Consider the following 16,161-nt stretch of genomic DNA (forward strand, 5'->3'; position numbering starts at 1 on the left):
TAGATTATTTTATAGAGAGTTTTTAGAACTGGACAGACGCACGTCCGTGGGTTTGGCGTTTAAGACACGTCCTAGTGAAACACTAAAAACTAAACCTAAAATTACAACCCATTCTCTATGCTTTCACCTAGCGATGACCTTCCTCACTGCTTGGATACAGACATTTGGAACGAAACTGCCCAAATGTTTGCAGCAATGACGCCCTCTGTATAATCACTATTCATGATTTTTCACGCGCTTGGAACTAAGAGCCAATTATTCGCGCGTAAGTTTATTATCAGTTACACTTTTGATATCGTGAAAGGAGCAACTTGGCCATGTTCACGTGTAAGGGCGTAACAATGAAGAAGAGGAGGAAGTTCAGAAGACTCGACAGGCTGCGGTAGGGACCCGTTGATTGGCAACGTAAAGTAAAATTTTGACACGCCCCCCGTTATGGACGCTTATGTACCAACCATAGTCTCTATGTGAGAACGAAAGGACTTGAGGATTCAAAGATGAAGCTGATGAAAGACACGGATGAGGCCCTCACTACCTTGGGATGGATGCTGCTGCCCAACGTCGGAGGAATGGCAGGCAATTACATAATCTCTTCCAAGTGCGGCCGCTTCGAGGTACGTACCGCCTCTCGGGTTACGCTCGAGGAGAATGGACCTCTTCCCTAATCGTGTTAGCCTAGCGACACACAAACAAAGGTCTTGGATCTACGCCCGCCGGGCTGACGAGGTGTCCTGAGCACGTACGTGTCCTACCCGAAGAGAGGTGTCCAAGTCGTCTGTGAAGTGCATGTTTCTTGCAATGTTCCCTAGCGCCTTCAAGGTCACAGGTGCCAAGCGCATAGGCAATCATGAATGAGGTCCACCTAACGGCAGATCCTAGAAAGTTTGCATCCGTCCAACTATTCGTGAGGAGTGGTATTTACGTCATCTAGCTGTCGCTGGCTTAAGTTCGTAAATTCTCCGGGAATTCAAGTGACGCACGCTAACTTTACGGTACGTCACACATATCATGCCAATCTTCAGCCTTCGAAAGCTGAGCCAATGCTACTTGTATCACGCATAGTGAATTTGTATCATGAACCGTTAACATTATATCTGACTGATTTTGATTTTCAGAGGCTTCCATCGCGTCCTGTATTCCCGTCGGGTACTCTTCAGATTGCCCTTTGGACCTCCTTCAACGTAGGTATGGGGTACGCTGCCTTCCTTGTCTATCGCGACGGCGGGGGTCTACATGGAGCAGCCCGACTTCCGATGGCAGCGTACGCAGCGAGTCTCTGTTTCAATTGGGCCTGGCCTCCCCTCTTCTATGACAAGCTTAAATTTTCGGTGGTAAGAAACTTTAGGGTTTATATTCACTCACGTCACACATCTAGTAGCCTTAGCATCAGAAAGGCAAGGCCGTTTGCACGATGCAAGTCCGGTTAAGTTTTTTCGCCTCGGTTTCATTCGCTGTCATATGCTATTTAGAGGACTACTGACATCTAAAATATGAAAATTACGCGGACTTTGTGCAAATATTGTTCACACAGTAGAATAACTTAGAAACACCAAACGAACGGGGAATGTGACGACGGCCAGGGCGATCACGACAGTCAGACATCATACTGTCGAATCAGCAGGCGACCGTGACGCTAACCTGCCGAAGACGTCCTGAGGCGAGCGTACGCCTGGGGAACGATTACTTGAAGCCCCCACCCCCACACACCATAGACGGTCTGGAAACAAAAAAGACGAAAAAGTTTATATGCAGTTTCGAGCTCAAAATTATCTTACTGTCCACCCTAGATCCCGGAACCTGCATCTGGCGCCCCCTGTGGCGAAGGCGCCTGGGGCGGCTGCAACTCCCCCCCCCCCTCCCCCCATCGAAACGGCTCTGCGCTATCCTGCCAGAGACGTCATGCGACTAAACACAACACTGTACCCAACCAAGCTCGTCCTGGTCTTCTTAGTCTCCTTAGCATATGTGACGCAGCCTCGAGAAGAACTACATCGTGATCATCGTGATCGTGATCGTGTCTTCCCAAGTAGATCATGTAGACACGAAGGTAGAATACGAGAACCGACCAGGATTGCCAGACGTAGGATGAGAACTTGGCACGTGTCGTGACCGCTTTCTTCTTTGCAGGCCCTGATCGATATTACACTGCTGTCTGGCACGGTGGGACTCCTGGGTCATATGTACCGCCCAATCAACGATACGGCCTCCAAGATCATGATCCCCTGCTTCCTTTGGAGTCTATGGGTGACCATGTACAACATGCGGGTGTGGAGATTCATAGCCAAAACGCACAGAGAGTGAAACGGCAGAACCTATGCGACTTGAACCCAGGCGAAAACATCGGTTCTAACTCTATGGATTGTGTCATCCTTCCTCGTCAACGTGCGATGCAGTTCCAGGCGGTGCTTTAGTATAGAGAGTTATCTTCCTGAATAAGCACCAGACGACTCAGCTCTTACAAAATAGTATTAGTACTATTGCCCAGGTTAGGCATAGGCCCAAAAGCCTATGATTTTCTGCGTTCTGCGACTTGAGGACCAAGCAAGCTACGTGAGCCTGATACACTCTGGAAAATATCTGAGAGAACACAGTAAAAGCACAGGAACTCGCCATTTGGAACGTCTATGGTAATGTTCGATTAATAGGGCACAATACAAAGTCTCGAATTACAGGCACTTGAAGAACAAGCGCTGGAAAAACGCTGAGGACTAAACCAGCAGACATCAGGACAACGAGAACTGGAAAGCGTGGGGACGACATATAGGCGGATTAGATACTGAGCTGCATGCTGTACAATGTGGCCCATTAGCGAACAATTGGGTTTTACGTCGCGAGCAATTGCTATATTTTGCCAAATGGCACAATGGTACACCACCAATGCCAGTGGTTCTTTACACCATTAGAAAAGAAAAATACGTATTGTAGTCCATATTACTTGAATTTCCACGACCATTAGTCCCTATAGCGACAAACGGGGACTAAAATGGGGAGAAGCTGTAATTGCTCCATTGTAAGTACTCGGCGTCGCGAGAGAACTACGGCCGGTCCATGGGCCACTGGAGGGCTCCGTTCCACGATTAACATTTTGAAAATGTACTGCATGTACAGCATGGAGCCAATTTACACACAAGTACCACACTTTCCACATCTTTTCCTGCCTTCACGTAGGACTTTATTTCACGAGTTTAATTCTACGCATGGTCGTCCGCATAATAGCTACTGTTGCACGCAAACCACGAACATGGAGCTCCGTTGTTTCACTTTCATCCCATTCTTATCAACCAGGCGATGCAGTACTTTGAAAACCAGCAAAACGCGAGCATTGCACAAGCTGCTCAATAGAACCCTCAGTATAGGTTCCAGCTCCCACGAAAACGTACATGCATTCAACGATATCATCTCCATATACTTCGTATTGCTCTCAACCACAGTGTCCTGATGTATCAACGATCTAAGAACTCTAGTTACTGGTAGAGGGGCCCTGCGCGCCCACCGCCTTGGGTCGTTTTTGCTGACTTGAAACCTTTCGTGTCCTGTGATATAGCCGTCCCTGTCGCGTCTTCCATGTTTTCTATGTTGTCGTCAACTGTGATACCCGAAACGACGTCACCGCTCAGCACCGTAGTATCCACGGAGGTCGAGACGTTTCTAAGAGCCGTCCTGTTCAGAAAGTCGTTCTGGTCAACCAGTCCTCGCCTTTCGTAGATGCCCAGCCCCGGAATGAAGCCCAGGTCGGGAATGTTGAAAACGACGACGCAGACTCCAATGGCAACGACTAATAACAAAGCGCACATGATGGCTGGAGCTGTGTAGAAGACCAGCCGCATGGTGTTGAACCCGTTCTCCTGTTGACATTGCATTCAGTTTTGTTAAGTCTGTAGACTTGCTATGGGTTTGAGCAAATGCCTTAACTGAAATACTTGCACGGGGAATGATATACAACACGGTCCGCGAACATAGCCATGGCCCACTATAGCATGCTATTGGCTTTGTAGTTCTGGATAGCACTCCGCCTCAAGGACATCCGCTACGACGTCTTCAACAAAGAGAACGCGAGAAGTTGAGTAGGCGTCCTTTCACTGCCGACTCCGCCTTACGGTCCCCATAGCTGCGCTAGACCTAACAAAAGCATTCTACGTTATGGGAAAAGTGGAAAACGTTTGCTCCCCATTACGTTGACTTTTCACGGCTTCACGACATGTATCGTAGCTATAATGTGCTGCACCGTCACTCCAAAGCGGAGGAGAACTACTGCCGTTCAAAGGTTTGTGCATAATGGACCCACCATAGTCCCTTTACAATGTGGCAGTAGAAGCCCGGGAAGCTGTTGATTCAGAATACCTTCCCTAATTTACATTTTTTCTTGGTCTTTCTGTTACTGAAGACACGTCGGGATCACTTTTGTTCTTCAAGATGCCAAACAGGACCAAACGTTCAGTGATACTCTCGCACAACAAACCGGCGTCACTTCATGGATTTGCCCTGCTCTGCATAAGCTGGAACTAAGGGTCAGTTTCCGCTACTGTTGCTCATCGCAGAGTAACTGAGTATTACTATACTATAATGTGTGCTTTGAAATATAATAAATTAATAGGTACCGGAACTTCGGGTGGAGGTGTGGGCGCCCGTCCGTCGTTGGTTTCGGACGGCAGAGACAGCACAGCTTGAGTGCCGGCCTGGCTAGCCATCCTCCTGTTATGGTCCTGCCTAACCTAACGAGGCTTACCTTCCGGCGATCCGTTTGTTGTCGCCATCACCACCTGCGCTCGCGCACTTGTTGTGAACTGACGCCACAAAACCAAGCCATGTAACAAAGTCCCAGGTACGAATGGTCGCCTACTTTCAATGTGAGTTTTGATTTGATTTACACGCGCACATGAACCGATTGCATTGTTGGGACGTTCTTTCGTCTTATCATGTGTCTCGAATAAAATGCAGAGACACGGAAAGTAAGTAGCGTATTTCAAATATTGCATTTTTTTTTTCTAGTATCAGAAGCGCAATGCGTCCTCCTCAATCAGATGATGGAGCAGGATATTGAGCCCTGCATACGCTTATTCCTATATTGTCTGCAATAGCTAGCCGCATCAATCTACGTCGCGACAATTCGCCGACACCGAAACTATAGGAGCCCTATATCGCCTTGAGCCCGAGCCCTTGACGAGCCCTTGTATAGCCCTTGTAACGAGCCCTTGTATCGTCTGAGGAAAACCCGGGAAACACACATTCAGACGTCACAGTTGGTGTCAGGAATCGACCCCGGTCAATTCGCAGCCTATGTGCAGGGACGATGCGTAAGGTGGTGGAACTATTATAGGAACCGCTTGTCGTAGTCGGCCACTTTCAGGCGGGCAATGTCACGTGTAAGGCAGTGTTGGCAGTATGGCAGCAGTATAGCAGCAGCAAGCAATGGGTTATTGTTGCCGCTATCGACATCGTCCAATGGGAATCCTCGTGACATTATGGTATGGGACAACCACATCGGCATCTTCAGTGACCGCTCCTCGCGTCTGCACGTCTTCTGCACGTCGCAAAGCTTATGCAAGCGTACCAATATTTGCGAGATATCTTATTATGAGAAAAGACGCTGTATGTAATGCCATTCTGGTCGTCATTTCTGTCTACGCTTCGATATCTTCAAGTAAGTTACGTCTGGATCCGCGCCGCTGATATGGTATAGCGTGAAGCTGTAATAAAAAATCGTGATGCGTGACGTTCGGCTGTAGAATGCGCACTGGATGGTCACATATAGGTACGTATTGTGATACTTGAACAACGTTGTGCCTGCAGGTTCAAACATACATACGGACCGACCAATCCAATTGGTCCGACCCGACTTTGAGCACCGGCGACTGCTTCTGATCAAAGAGAATATTAATGTGAGCAAGAAGAAAAAAAAGTTCCTAGCGCAGCTCTAGTCATCATTGTCTTTCAGCGGCTTGCGCAAGTGGAGGGAGAGATCGTTACCCTGGCTGTGGTGGGAAAATGCCATTCGGGGAAATCGTTCCTTTTGAATCAACTTCTTGGACGAGCAGAAGGCTTTCGAGTAGGACGCACTGTAAAGCCAGAGACCGTGGGTATCTGGATGTGGCCCCAGGTACGTGTTCAACGTCACCAGTGTTAGATTTGGCGATATAGGACGAGGCGATTGGATATAGTATATCTTACATTAAATGCGAGGGCAAACAACAGTCTTGAGCAGGAGTGGCACTGACGAAAATATCATTTATATTACATCTAAAGCAAATGTGCCCGGAAGCCCACAACTCCACTAACTCCACTTTGAATAAACAAAGCCTAATCGTACAAACGACGTCACGTGATCACTAAGAGACCAACTACAAGTGTGCTTCGCTGGCCGTTGCTACGCACACGAGCCGTCGCCGGCCGCATGTGCAGTCACTTGTAGCCACAGAAAGCGAAGCACACGACATCGGGACTGCATTCGTCCACGTGGCGGAGTGAGGAGCCATGCTTTCTCAGCTTGCTTTCTGTGTCTAGGTGGCGCTGTCAGTTCTAGGTGACATTACGTCACGGCTCTCCGTGAAGCAGGGGTGAGCGGCGAAGCAGGATATAACTGTTTTCTCTACCCTTTCTACTTACGTTTTTCGTCTTTTTCTTTTCTTTTTGATCCGCAACTTTTTCTTTGGTTTCAGCCTATGCCAATCATGCAAAAGACTGGGAGAAAGGCAGGACTGATCTTCCTCGACACCGAAGGTCGGTCTCACGCGAACAAGGGGACATATCCCATCCATATCTTATGCAAAAATTCATAACGTACCGTGGGTCCACGTCTTTACCTCGATTTTTAATGAACGTTACCCATTCGTATTCCTCCAGGGCATGGAGCAAGCAACGTTTCGGAGAACTATCACGCTAAAATATTCGCCATAACTACGCTAATCAGTTCGTATCTTATCTACAACTCCGTGAAGACGATCGACCAGTCTGAGATCGATTATTTAGAATTTTTGGCTCGGAGGACGCAGGTATGTCACCAGAAATTGGCGCGCATCTGACGGTATCTATCTACCTTCCTGCTTTTAGTGAACAGCAAAGAAGCGCCGGGCTATTTGAAGCGTCTGTGTTCCAGCTGTAGGGTACAAGGTATATCTAAACTGGTAGCGTAAACAAGCGAAAATCAGATCCATCGGCAAAGCCACCAGCAAGAGGCGCGAGCGATCCTGGGTGTTGACAGTAGAGGTACGGTTGTAAACAGAAAAACTTTGCAACATGGGCGTCGCTTGTGTGTGTACTAATAGGTTATTCATAATTTCAATGTAGAAAAAACTTTCTGTTGCCCTGCCCGTGCACATATGCGAAATCATCTACCACCCGAGTACATTTCCGTGTCCTGCTCCTTTTGCGCATGTGTCACAGTGGGCGTGTTTATCCGTGCATCTCTGTATCCGTGCATTGTGTCCGTGCATTGTAATACTGAGTTGGTGCACTTTTTGGGTTAAACAGGAAACGACGTTCACATCTCGGAGCTGTAGACCAAGAACCACTTGTGTGAACAGATACATACAATGCATCCCCTGTTGCTGGCTCCGCGAAAAAAAAATTTCGTCATGGGACGAGCGGCCACGATAGCGTGAGTGTTAGCAGGAATCAGCTGTGCACCAACGCTGCCATGTTTCGTTGCAATTTACCTATAATTGCCACTCACTGAATAAATGCAAACGCCTAATCACTACGTGTACGTGTAGCCCTAGGAGAGAAATGGAACTTAAGTGAATCTTCCTAATTTCTGTGTGGTCATCAGGATGCCCTTCAGTCTGGAATTGTATAAATCTGTGATAACTCTATGTATTTCGAATGGATGTGTTTAATTAAACCTGATGTGATTTATTTTTCTGTATTCTCGTCTGGTGTTGTTGCTTGGGTGAGGGAAAGGGTATACAACGCTAACAAAGTGCGCGAATGTAAACGTGCCATGGCTAATTATGCACTATTTATTATTCATAGTGCTGACGTCATCCCTGGCGTCATTTATTTACTATCGTAGTAGTCCGCTCAACGGATGGATGGCGCTGACCGTCTCTATCATGGCGTCATTCTGAAGACACGGGGGCCTATGGGAGTTGCGCTACCTGTTTAGATATACCTTGTAGGGTAAGCAATACCTTGGTATAGACGGTGTTCACGCTGCACACGCGTTATACACAAACCACGTTCTGCGCATGCGGAGTGTGCATATGCTATTGCGTACGCAAAACAATTATGTACGCAGTACTAGAACTGTCTAATAGGACGGCGCTCTAGAACAGCGTCTTATAGATCCCAGCAGCTATACAGTTACATACTAGTCGTATCGCAAGGAGCGCAGACATAACTGGAAGAACCACAGCCCGGCGTAGCAAACTTGACGGTTCGAAGGACATTGTAGCAAACATATTGCGGTGTTGAACCCATTGGCGACAGCGTACGATATACAAAAACTCACCAGTGACCTAATGGACGGCGCTTCGTACCATACTGCCACCACTAAGTATCCGCCGACTGCGTTCCGCCGCTCGATCGTAGACATCCTGAATGCATGCTCTGCTCGCTACTTTGTGCCTATAGCGAGCTTTCTGAACAGCTTAGCAGCTACCATGTGCGATGCAGTTTCTTCGTACGAGTACAGCACGATGCGGGGCCTACTTGCAGTGAATTATAATGAACTATCACGTGTCCCAACAGTTGTTCGCCCTTCGTTCCCTGCTGGATCGGTCAAAGTGGAAGAACCCATCCTTTCATGACATCCTCGCATTCCCACCTCTCTTGTGGGTAAGTACCTAGTGCGCAGGACACGTGACCTTCAGCGTACAGCTTGCTCACATTACGACACCCACACGATATGCAACTACGTTGTTCCAGTGAGTCAAACAGCAGCCACGCTGTACAATGACATAGATACGTGACAGAACCTAAGCCGAGTCACTGCCTTTTTTCTAAGGTTCCGTTGCTTTGACGCTCTTGCAGGTCGTGCAAGACTTTGTGCAGAGCACTTTACATAACGAAACAGCTACTGACTGGCTGCGCCGACTTATGAGAACGACTCCAAGAGACTATGAGAACTACACCATCAGTGTGTTAGGTAATTTTGTTCAGCACCAATAAAAGGGCGGTTCTATTCAAAGTGTGCCCTGAAAACCCGATATCAACTAGTAGTTCGTCCTTATGCTAGTCAAGTACACAATGCTTTAAGACGTTTTCCGCGTATTTTTCATTATTTTATATCCAGCTGCAGCTGAACGCATATCAACGATATTATTTTTTGCTGGTTCAAGTTTACGATAAATGCATCAAGCGGTAGGGGCGCAACCCCAACACCTCTTTCTTATTAGTTACGGAATAGTTCTTTGGTGTGAAGAACTGTGTCTTATCCTGAGCGCCCTATCATTTTCCAGATATGTTCCCGTCAACAGATTGTCACACACTTTTCATCCCTGCTGTGGAGCCTAAACTTCTTGCTGATCTCTCACAAGTAAGACAGCACTGTAAATGTGTACCTCCGTAGACAAAGTAAACTTAAAGTGGCAATGCGCATATCCTGGTCCTTAGCGATGCAGTAAAAGTTTATAAATCACCAAAGAGGCAATATTATTCAACCTTGGCGTCGCTCTTGATAACAGTTGTTTCGCGACCTAAAGCCATAGATTATTTATAGAAATAGAAGGCAAGATAAACACACTCTAGAATATCCTGTAAAGCCTAATTTACTTGCAACTAATTAAGGCAACGTCTTTGCCGTTTTAGGCTGAAGATGATCAGCTGGCAGAGGAGTACATCAAGGAGAGAGACGAGATGTGTGACAAGATAAAAGCGAAACTCTCTTCCAATACAAGTGATGGTAGGTTCGCAACTCCACCGGTTGGACTTGAAACGCTGGTGCAGCGTAACTGTCTCACTTCTTTGTCCAAGATTCAGCAGTTGAATACGGTGACGTACACGGGCTCCACCCCAAGCAGCACAATGTACTGAAATTCGAGTGCAATGGGGGTGGACGGGTAGGTGGAAGGCCTTGAACAGACACGTGAACCTAAAGAACATTGATAAGATACATACCGTCCACACCCATTGCACTCGACTTTCAGTACGTTGTGCTGCTTTGGACACTGCCTTCTTGACCTAAATTTTACTATAAACTTGCCTGTTACGCTTTAACCATGTGAAAATAGTCATTTTCTTCTTTTTTAGGCAAGCGAACGAATGGGCCTGAGCTTGCTACTCTTCTGACCCATCTGGTTGACGTTGCGAACGGTGGTTCCTTATCGGAAGTACGGGAAGTTTATTTTTAATTTATCGTTACTTTTAACGCGTCGTTCGAATTCAGTGTCGTCTGCTCAAACGAGATTCTACAACTCTTTACGAACGTTCACTTGTTCTTTGCAAGAATATGCTGCGTCAACTTTTTAGAACTTGGGGCCGGAAGGACAACTGCACAGCAAACCATGCAGAGACGCTACGGGGACCCCTCAAAAGAATTTCCTATTATATATACAGTCAACCCTCGATTTATGAACACCCTCGGTTCCCCGAAAAATCGTTCATAAATCGAGGGATTCATAAATTGAAAATTCAGTTAACTGAGTACTATCGAGCAAATGCAACAGTATTTCCGAGTTGGGATTGTGTTTATAATGCCATATATTGTGTAATTTTGCTTTTGACCATGCCTTCTGCTGTATCAATCTCACAAAGAACAGACGTTAGCGCATTCACACTCTGTTTATTATGCAATACTAAATTGTTTAATTTTGCTTTGGACCATGCCTTCCGCTGTGTCAATCTTGGAAAGAAGAGATGTCACCACATTCGCACTGGACTGGTCTCGGATTTCCTCCGGGAATTTTATCCTCCGTTTATTAATCTCCGGGTGACAGCGACCACCTTATTCATCAACTGAGGTCAGGAACACTTGGTTGGACCTTGTGCGACCCCGGAAAACCCGTTTGTTGTTCGGATTTCGAGGGGTTAAGAACCGAGGGTGCAATACCTGGAAAACGTTTTGTCCGTTCAGGCATCATTCATAAGACCACGGAATTATCCCTTTGAAGGTTTCTGTTGACCTCCGAACGACCCGTTCATAAATTGAGGACAAAAACGCTGGGCAACTCCTAGTTGGTTCCCAGAAATTCCGTTCATTATTCGAATATCGAGGTTCATAAAACGGGGGAAAAATTAATGGAAAAAGTTTGGTTCCCCGTGCTCGTGTTCATAAAACGCGGGAATTCATAAATCGAAGGTTCATAAATCGAGGGTTGACTGTAGACTAATTCCTGTACGATATGCGGCAATTGCTATTGCGGATACACTTGGTCTCTAAAGGGACAGCCTGGAACCGTCCGATGATTTTGAGATGAGAGTAGTATTTGACTAATTAAATGACGCGCGATGAAGTGCCGGGCGCACGCCTTTTTTGTGGCAATTAACGTAACTACAAACGTGTCACGAAAAGGTGTACGCCTCCCGCTTTTAACCAATCAGGGGCAGACTAATGTCATTCGAGACTGTGGTTCTCTTCGGAGTTCTCTTCTAAGTGTGTAGAACAGATGGGCAACGTAAAACGGAAGCTCCTAATATAGTGACGTCACGATAGGGGAATCGAAAATAAATCATTGGCTGCGAGTCTAATTGAAATATTTTGCTCGGCGACTCCTCAGCATGACGAAAAACTGCGTCTTTTTCTAGCCATGACCGGAACGTCGCTTTAAATGAAGTGTTCCGTCACATGTAGGTTCCAGGCAGATGGGACGCCTTCGTCGATATCATTACGACGACAGCCACGAAGGATTGTACATTCTTCTACGAGACTCAAATGAAGAGTGTGTTGGAGGAACATGGGATGGTCAGCGATGCGAAGCTTCTGGTACGTTAGCCTTCCAAGTGTAATCTTACACAACGGAATTGAACGGATAAACCAGCGACGTGGATGCTGCGTTCGTTCGTCGCTGTTTGCTCCAAGGTCATACTGAAGACCAGGAGGTTGGAATCCTAGTGCACTGGGCTCTACGGCAGACTTCCCAGCCAGATGTCGATCGGCGGAGAATACATACCCACTCTTTTCTCTCTCCATCCGTCCACAGGTGCTTCGCGGTGCAAACACCAAGTAACAAAACAGGCGCGGCTGAAATGAAAGAGACGGTCGTTGAGAAGAAAACGCCTTATAGCTACCGTGCGTGCCCATCCACGTCTTTATAGGGCATGTCACAGCACGTGACGCCACCCTGTGATCGCCACATTGCAGTTGAAAAAACTTTACCGCCAGCGATGGCCCTATACCCCATCCCAATTGTTCGTTGCAGGCATCCCATAGAGACGTCATGACACGATCTGGAAGCATTTTGAAGCAACTGCTACGAGGGTAAGCACCAAATGTTGCCTGTCTGTTCATACGTGTACTTTCTGTTCTCCTCAGATTTTCTAGTGCACTCGAAAAGGCATCGGAAGAACTGAAACGGAACATTGAAGCTATTAATCTCAAAATGCGGGACGAGAACAGCAGAAACGTCAAGGTGCGCTGCACCTCCTTGACGGAAAAGCATATGGTAGGTCGTTCCTCAAGCCTCCCGAAGAGGAAACACTCAACTGGATCTTGAACGAATCATCTGCAACCAAAACGAAGCTTGAATTACGTTTTTTTTTTTTCTTTTCATTACGTCTTTTTTTTTCTCTCTCTCTATGTTTGCATTTTCCAGTTCCAGGGTATTCAAGGGTTTCAAACCGTGATGTCTCCACGTTCGGTAAAGTGCTAATACGATACCCCATCATTCTTTCAGGCTGCTGTACACAATTACACGCAGCTCTTGATCTATCCCATGCGAGGCGACGAACTCAAGCAGGGACTCAATTCCATGGTTCAGGAAAATTTGGAAATATTTCGAGGGGCCATCGAAAACCTCGTGCCAGCATCCGACAGGGATAACTACGTCACATATCTTCAGGTGGGCGCTCCATTTCGTACGACGTCATGCCTGCTAATACCAATTTGCCGTTTCGGAACCCTGATGTATGTTAATGAACCTCTTGACTTTTCATTACGATGTACAATGCACATCATGTGACTATACTTCGTGAGATATAATGAACGGTTTAACATATCTTTATCTTTCGTTGTATTATCTTATTAGCGATCCTTCCAACAGCTGACTGACTCTACTAGACTACGAAACCATCTAGCTCTGGAGCACCTATTTACGGATGTAATAGACAGCGCACTTCGTAAGTTGATGCAGCACCATAGACGCTCAAGTAATGCAAAAAAATGCACATAATGCAAAAAAAAAGTGTTCGTTCTTTTGGTGCACGAAGTGAACTTTTCGACTTCGTGGAACACAAGTGAACCACAGACAACAGCAGAACTGAAGAGGAATATGGACACTGGATCGGAAGCCGCTTCAAAGGTCTGGCCACTCATGTGTACTGCTTATAGTTAATAGAGAGCTTTCGTAGTCAACCTTTCGCGCAATCGTTACCAATGGTAGGTGTTTCTCTTGATGACCCATATGCCTGTGTCTCTAGAATACTGAAGCATTTCGGTTTCGGTAACTAACTTTATTCACTGAACTCTCGGAGATAATGCCATGCAGATTTGTTTCCCACTGTTCCAGGTGTTTGAAGAAAAATGTTCGCGCTTCATAACAGAGAAGCAATACAGAATATATCAAGCATCACTGAAGGCAAGAACGTGTCTTTATCGTCGTCTTCATGTTCACATGCATACTGTTATGAGCCAAAACATTTACATAGATTAGATTATATCTTTTCAGCCTATTTATCTCAAGATCGCGGGTTCGATCCTGCACGAGGACACCAGCAACTCTGTGCCGGGACACAAGTTGCTTAAATACAAACTCTTCCAGAGTTAAGAAGCCACATGTTCAAAATCCCGGACGTTCAAAATCCCAAATCGGCACAGCCCAGTGTTGGCAACTACAACACGCGGGGAACTGTAGTCAACATACTTAACCCAACCCAACCCAACCCAACCCAACATAACATAACCTTGGTCTCGCTGTATAGTATTATATAAATCTGTCGTAACCGTAAACTAACCAACTTTAGTTCGTTTTGTGTTACTCCAGCGCGTCCGCAGAGCTCAACTTTACCGTCGCTAACACACGCATTTCATTGGGTAAAACGACCTCGATGAACATCAAAGACGTACGAAGCTGGCACGTTGCTCAGTGATATCCTTCTTTGAAACACGGTCATTCTCGGACCTCGCAGATAAAAGCTTTCATTTTGCGATTTGTGATTTTAGTATTGTGGATTTTGAGGTCTGGGATTTTGAACGCTGGGATATCTGACACACCCGGCAAAATTAATCCGCTGCGGCTTCCCTCATGACTATACAAGTTGCATCGCGGCATAAGGCCACCAGAAAGCTAGAGAGAAATCAGAGAATACATTTTCGTAATAAGTAAAAATGAGTCATCTACAAGGATTTCGAAAATGAAGTAATAATACGGCGAAAGCGTTTGTTATGAATTTGTTGCTAATCGGTAAACACGTACGGAGACACGCAGTAGGTTTTACTTGTGTTCAACGGATACAATAAAGACGTGTGACCAGTGCAATCTCCGCCAGCGTACTGATATTGCACACTTTGTTTCCGGACGAACAGGACAAGCTGCGACAGGAGACAGATCAACGTCGCCGTACAAACGAACTGTTGGTATCCAAGTTTATCCATGACACGGCAAGTGTCATTTTTTGTCTTTCTTTTCCTTTTTCGTGTGGTTACGTTATAACTCTAATAAAGCAATGTACCTATACGATATAACCTTACGCTATTTGACTTTCGCTGAACTCTGTCTCATTTTGCAGAAGGAAAACGTATCAGCGACGTATTACGAGAGGACTGGTGATGATATATTACGTATGCCAATGAATACATCGCAATTGTACAAGTATGCGCCTTTCTTTCATCTTTTAAACTATATTTTTTACTCCCCTCCCCCTCTGCGGCTGCATTCGCTCCTGGACAACACTGCTTTTTCAGGTTGAAAGCTGAACGACGGTACGCAATGGAGTCGTTCGATAGCACTCTTCGTCGTTTTCGTGACTTTGACGTTTACAAGGCTGCCTCCAAAGGCTTACAGGCAGGCATTGTTCTTTCGTTTTGCTTCCTTTTTCTTTCCTTGCTATATTCGTGTTCAACTTAAGAAGGAAAAAAACAAAAATTAGTCCGTCAGCTCTCAAAATATTACTGCGCCAGAGATAGGCTGGCTGGACGCAGAGAGGCCACGCTCACTCCCTACGCCAGATAATGTAGTCCTTCATAGCCACTCCGTATTGGTTGTTAAAACTGGGCGTATGACATTACGCTGCAACAGAAAGTGCATGGTAGCGCTGCAGTATTAATCCTGGCGCACTATTACGTCTCCTTATCCCAAAGGGACTACATTCTTCCCCTTCTTAAGTTGAACACGGCTATATAGAAGCAGTTAATTCAATTTCAGGTACAGCTGGAAGCTGCAGCCGAGCATAAAAAAGCCCAGAATTTGGAGAAGCTGAAACTCATGTTCTTCGTTCCCCTCTCCCACGCGAAGCAAGTCATCGTGTCGTCCGCCCACAATTTTAGCAACGCGTGCACACTACGCATATTCGTAAGTTTAGGAGACATCGCTGCGATATCATATCAGTTAAGATAGTATTTAGGTGAAACTCGGAAGTTGCCACATAGTAGATACGACCGCCATTGGCGGAACAGTATTTTAATCACCTTCTATCATCGGGTGTACGAAACGCAAGGAATAGGCGTACAGAATTCTTAGAAGCAAGTGTGATATACGCTTGCTTGGCTTCTAGGGTAAAAACGGTGGCCCACTTGACTTCCGTGGCCAATGGCGTCCACGGCATGATTTTTACGTCACTGTTGCAGATGATGGGGGAATGTCTGCTGCATCTAAGACAGGAAATGCCCACATTCCTGCAAGAAGAGATAAAAGAAAGCATTGTCGAAGACTACATCGACTCAGAACCTGAACTGCGAAACCTGATCGAAGAAGTTGACAGCTTTTGGTCGCGACTGCTTTGCTGCTTATACCGGATTCTCTGGCTCGTAACGCTTGGTCTAATATAACTCAATGCCTAACGTCCATATAAATTTGAATCTAATGTGGGAAATCTACTTGATCACAAATACAATTTTTACACAGATAAACACTG

At 46.1% G+C, this 16,161-nt stretch overlaps 2 protein-coding genes and 1 long non-coding RNA gene across 6 annotated transcripts; 2 read left to right on the top strand and 1 right to left on the bottom strand.

Annotated features, from left to right (window-relative positions):
- Positions 1 to 339: 339 nt before the first annotated feature.
- LOC135400161 (translocator protein-like) lies at positions 340 to 2,355 on the top strand. Its single transcript, XM_064631894.1, has 3 exons — positions 340 to 614; positions 1,116 to 1,331; positions 2,128 to 2,355. Exons 1-3 carry the CDS (start codon positions 498 to 500, stop codon positions 2,299 to 2,301), a joined length of 507 nt encoding a protein of 168 aa, XP_064487964.1. The 5' UTR covers positions 340 to 497; the 3' UTR covers positions 2,302 to 2,355.
- A 794-nt stretch (positions 2,356 to 3,149) lies between these two features.
- LOC135401757 (uncharacterized) lies at positions 3,150 to 4,830 on the bottom strand. Its single transcript, XR_010424899.1, has 2 exons — positions 4,599 to 4,830; positions 3,150 to 3,845 (listed from the first exon to the last, which is right to left on the bottom strand). It is a non-coding gene; the product is annotated as an uncharacterized LOC135401757 (long non-coding RNA).
- A 649-nt stretch (positions 4,831 to 5,479) lies between these two features.
- LOC135401756 (guanylate-binding protein 1-like) lies at positions 5,480 to 16,152 on the top strand. 4 transcript variants are annotated; one of them, XM_064634325.1, is made up of 22 exons: positions 5,480 to 5,641; positions 5,791 to 5,879; positions 5,936 to 6,097; positions 6,657 to 6,717; positions 6,841 to 6,989; positions 8,686 to 8,772; positions 8,968 to 9,082; positions 9,396 to 9,472; positions 9,745 to 9,838; positions 10,186 to 10,265; positions 11,726 to 11,857; positions 12,294 to 12,352; positions 12,407 to 12,536; positions 12,768 to 12,932; positions 13,119 to 13,209; positions 13,276 to 13,391; positions 13,599 to 13,667; positions 14,615 to 14,689; positions 14,818 to 14,900; positions 14,993 to 15,092; positions 15,453 to 15,599; positions 15,875 to 16,152. In XM_064634325.1, exons 1-22 carry the CDS (start codon positions 5,575 to 5,577, stop codon positions 16,073 to 16,075), a joined length of 2,349 nt encoding a protein of 782 aa, XP_064490395.1. In that variant the 5' UTR covers positions 5,480 to 5,574; the 3' UTR covers positions 16,076 to 16,152. The 4 variants fall into 4 exon arrangements, with proteins under 4 accessions (XP_064490395.1, XP_064490397.1, XP_064490396.1 ...); XM_064634327.1 differs by having other exon boundaries at positions 13,300 to 13,391; XM_064634326.1 differs by having other exon boundaries at positions 13,134 to 13,209.
- Positions 16,153 to 16,161: the final 9 nt, after the last annotated feature.

The sequence above is a fragment of the Ornithodoros turicata genome, chromosome 7, assembly GCF_037126465.1.
Source record: "Ornithodoros turicata isolate Travis chromosome 7, ASM3712646v1, whole genome shotgun sequence".
NCBI classification, from domain to species: domain Eukaryota; kingdom Metazoa; phylum Arthropoda; class Arachnida; order Ixodida; family Argasidae; genus Ornithodoros; species Ornithodoros turicata.

What these genes read in the sequence shown, in the direction of transcription:
- LOC135400161 (XM_064631894.1), top strand. Translation starts at nt 498, where the DNA reads ATGAAGCTGATGAAAGACACGGATGAGGCCCTCACTACCTTGGGATGG. An exon ending in CCAAGTGCGGCCGCTTCGAG is followed by an intron (nt 615 to 1,115) that starts GTACGTACCGCC and finishes TTTGATTTTCAG; the next exon opens with AGGCTTCCATCGCGTCCTGT. An exon ending in ACAAGCTTAAATTTTCGGTG is followed by an intron (nt 1,332 to 2,127) that starts GTAAGAAACTTT and finishes TCTTCTTTGCAG; the next exon opens with GCCCTGATCGATATTACACT.
- LOC135401756 (XM_064634325.1), top strand. Translation starts at nt 5,575, where the DNA reads ATGAGAAAAGACGCTGTATGTAATGCCATTCTGGTCGTCATTTCTGTC. An exon ending in CCTTGACGGAAAAGCATATG is followed by an intron (nt 12,537 to 12,767) that starts GTAGGTCGTTCC and finishes TCATTCTTTCAG; the next exon opens with GCTGCTGTACACAATTACAC. An exon ending in CTGCCTCCAAAGGCTTACAG is followed by an intron (nt 15,093 to 15,452) that starts GCAGGCATTGTT and finishes ATTCAATTTCAG; the next exon opens with GTACAGCTGGAAGCTGCAGC.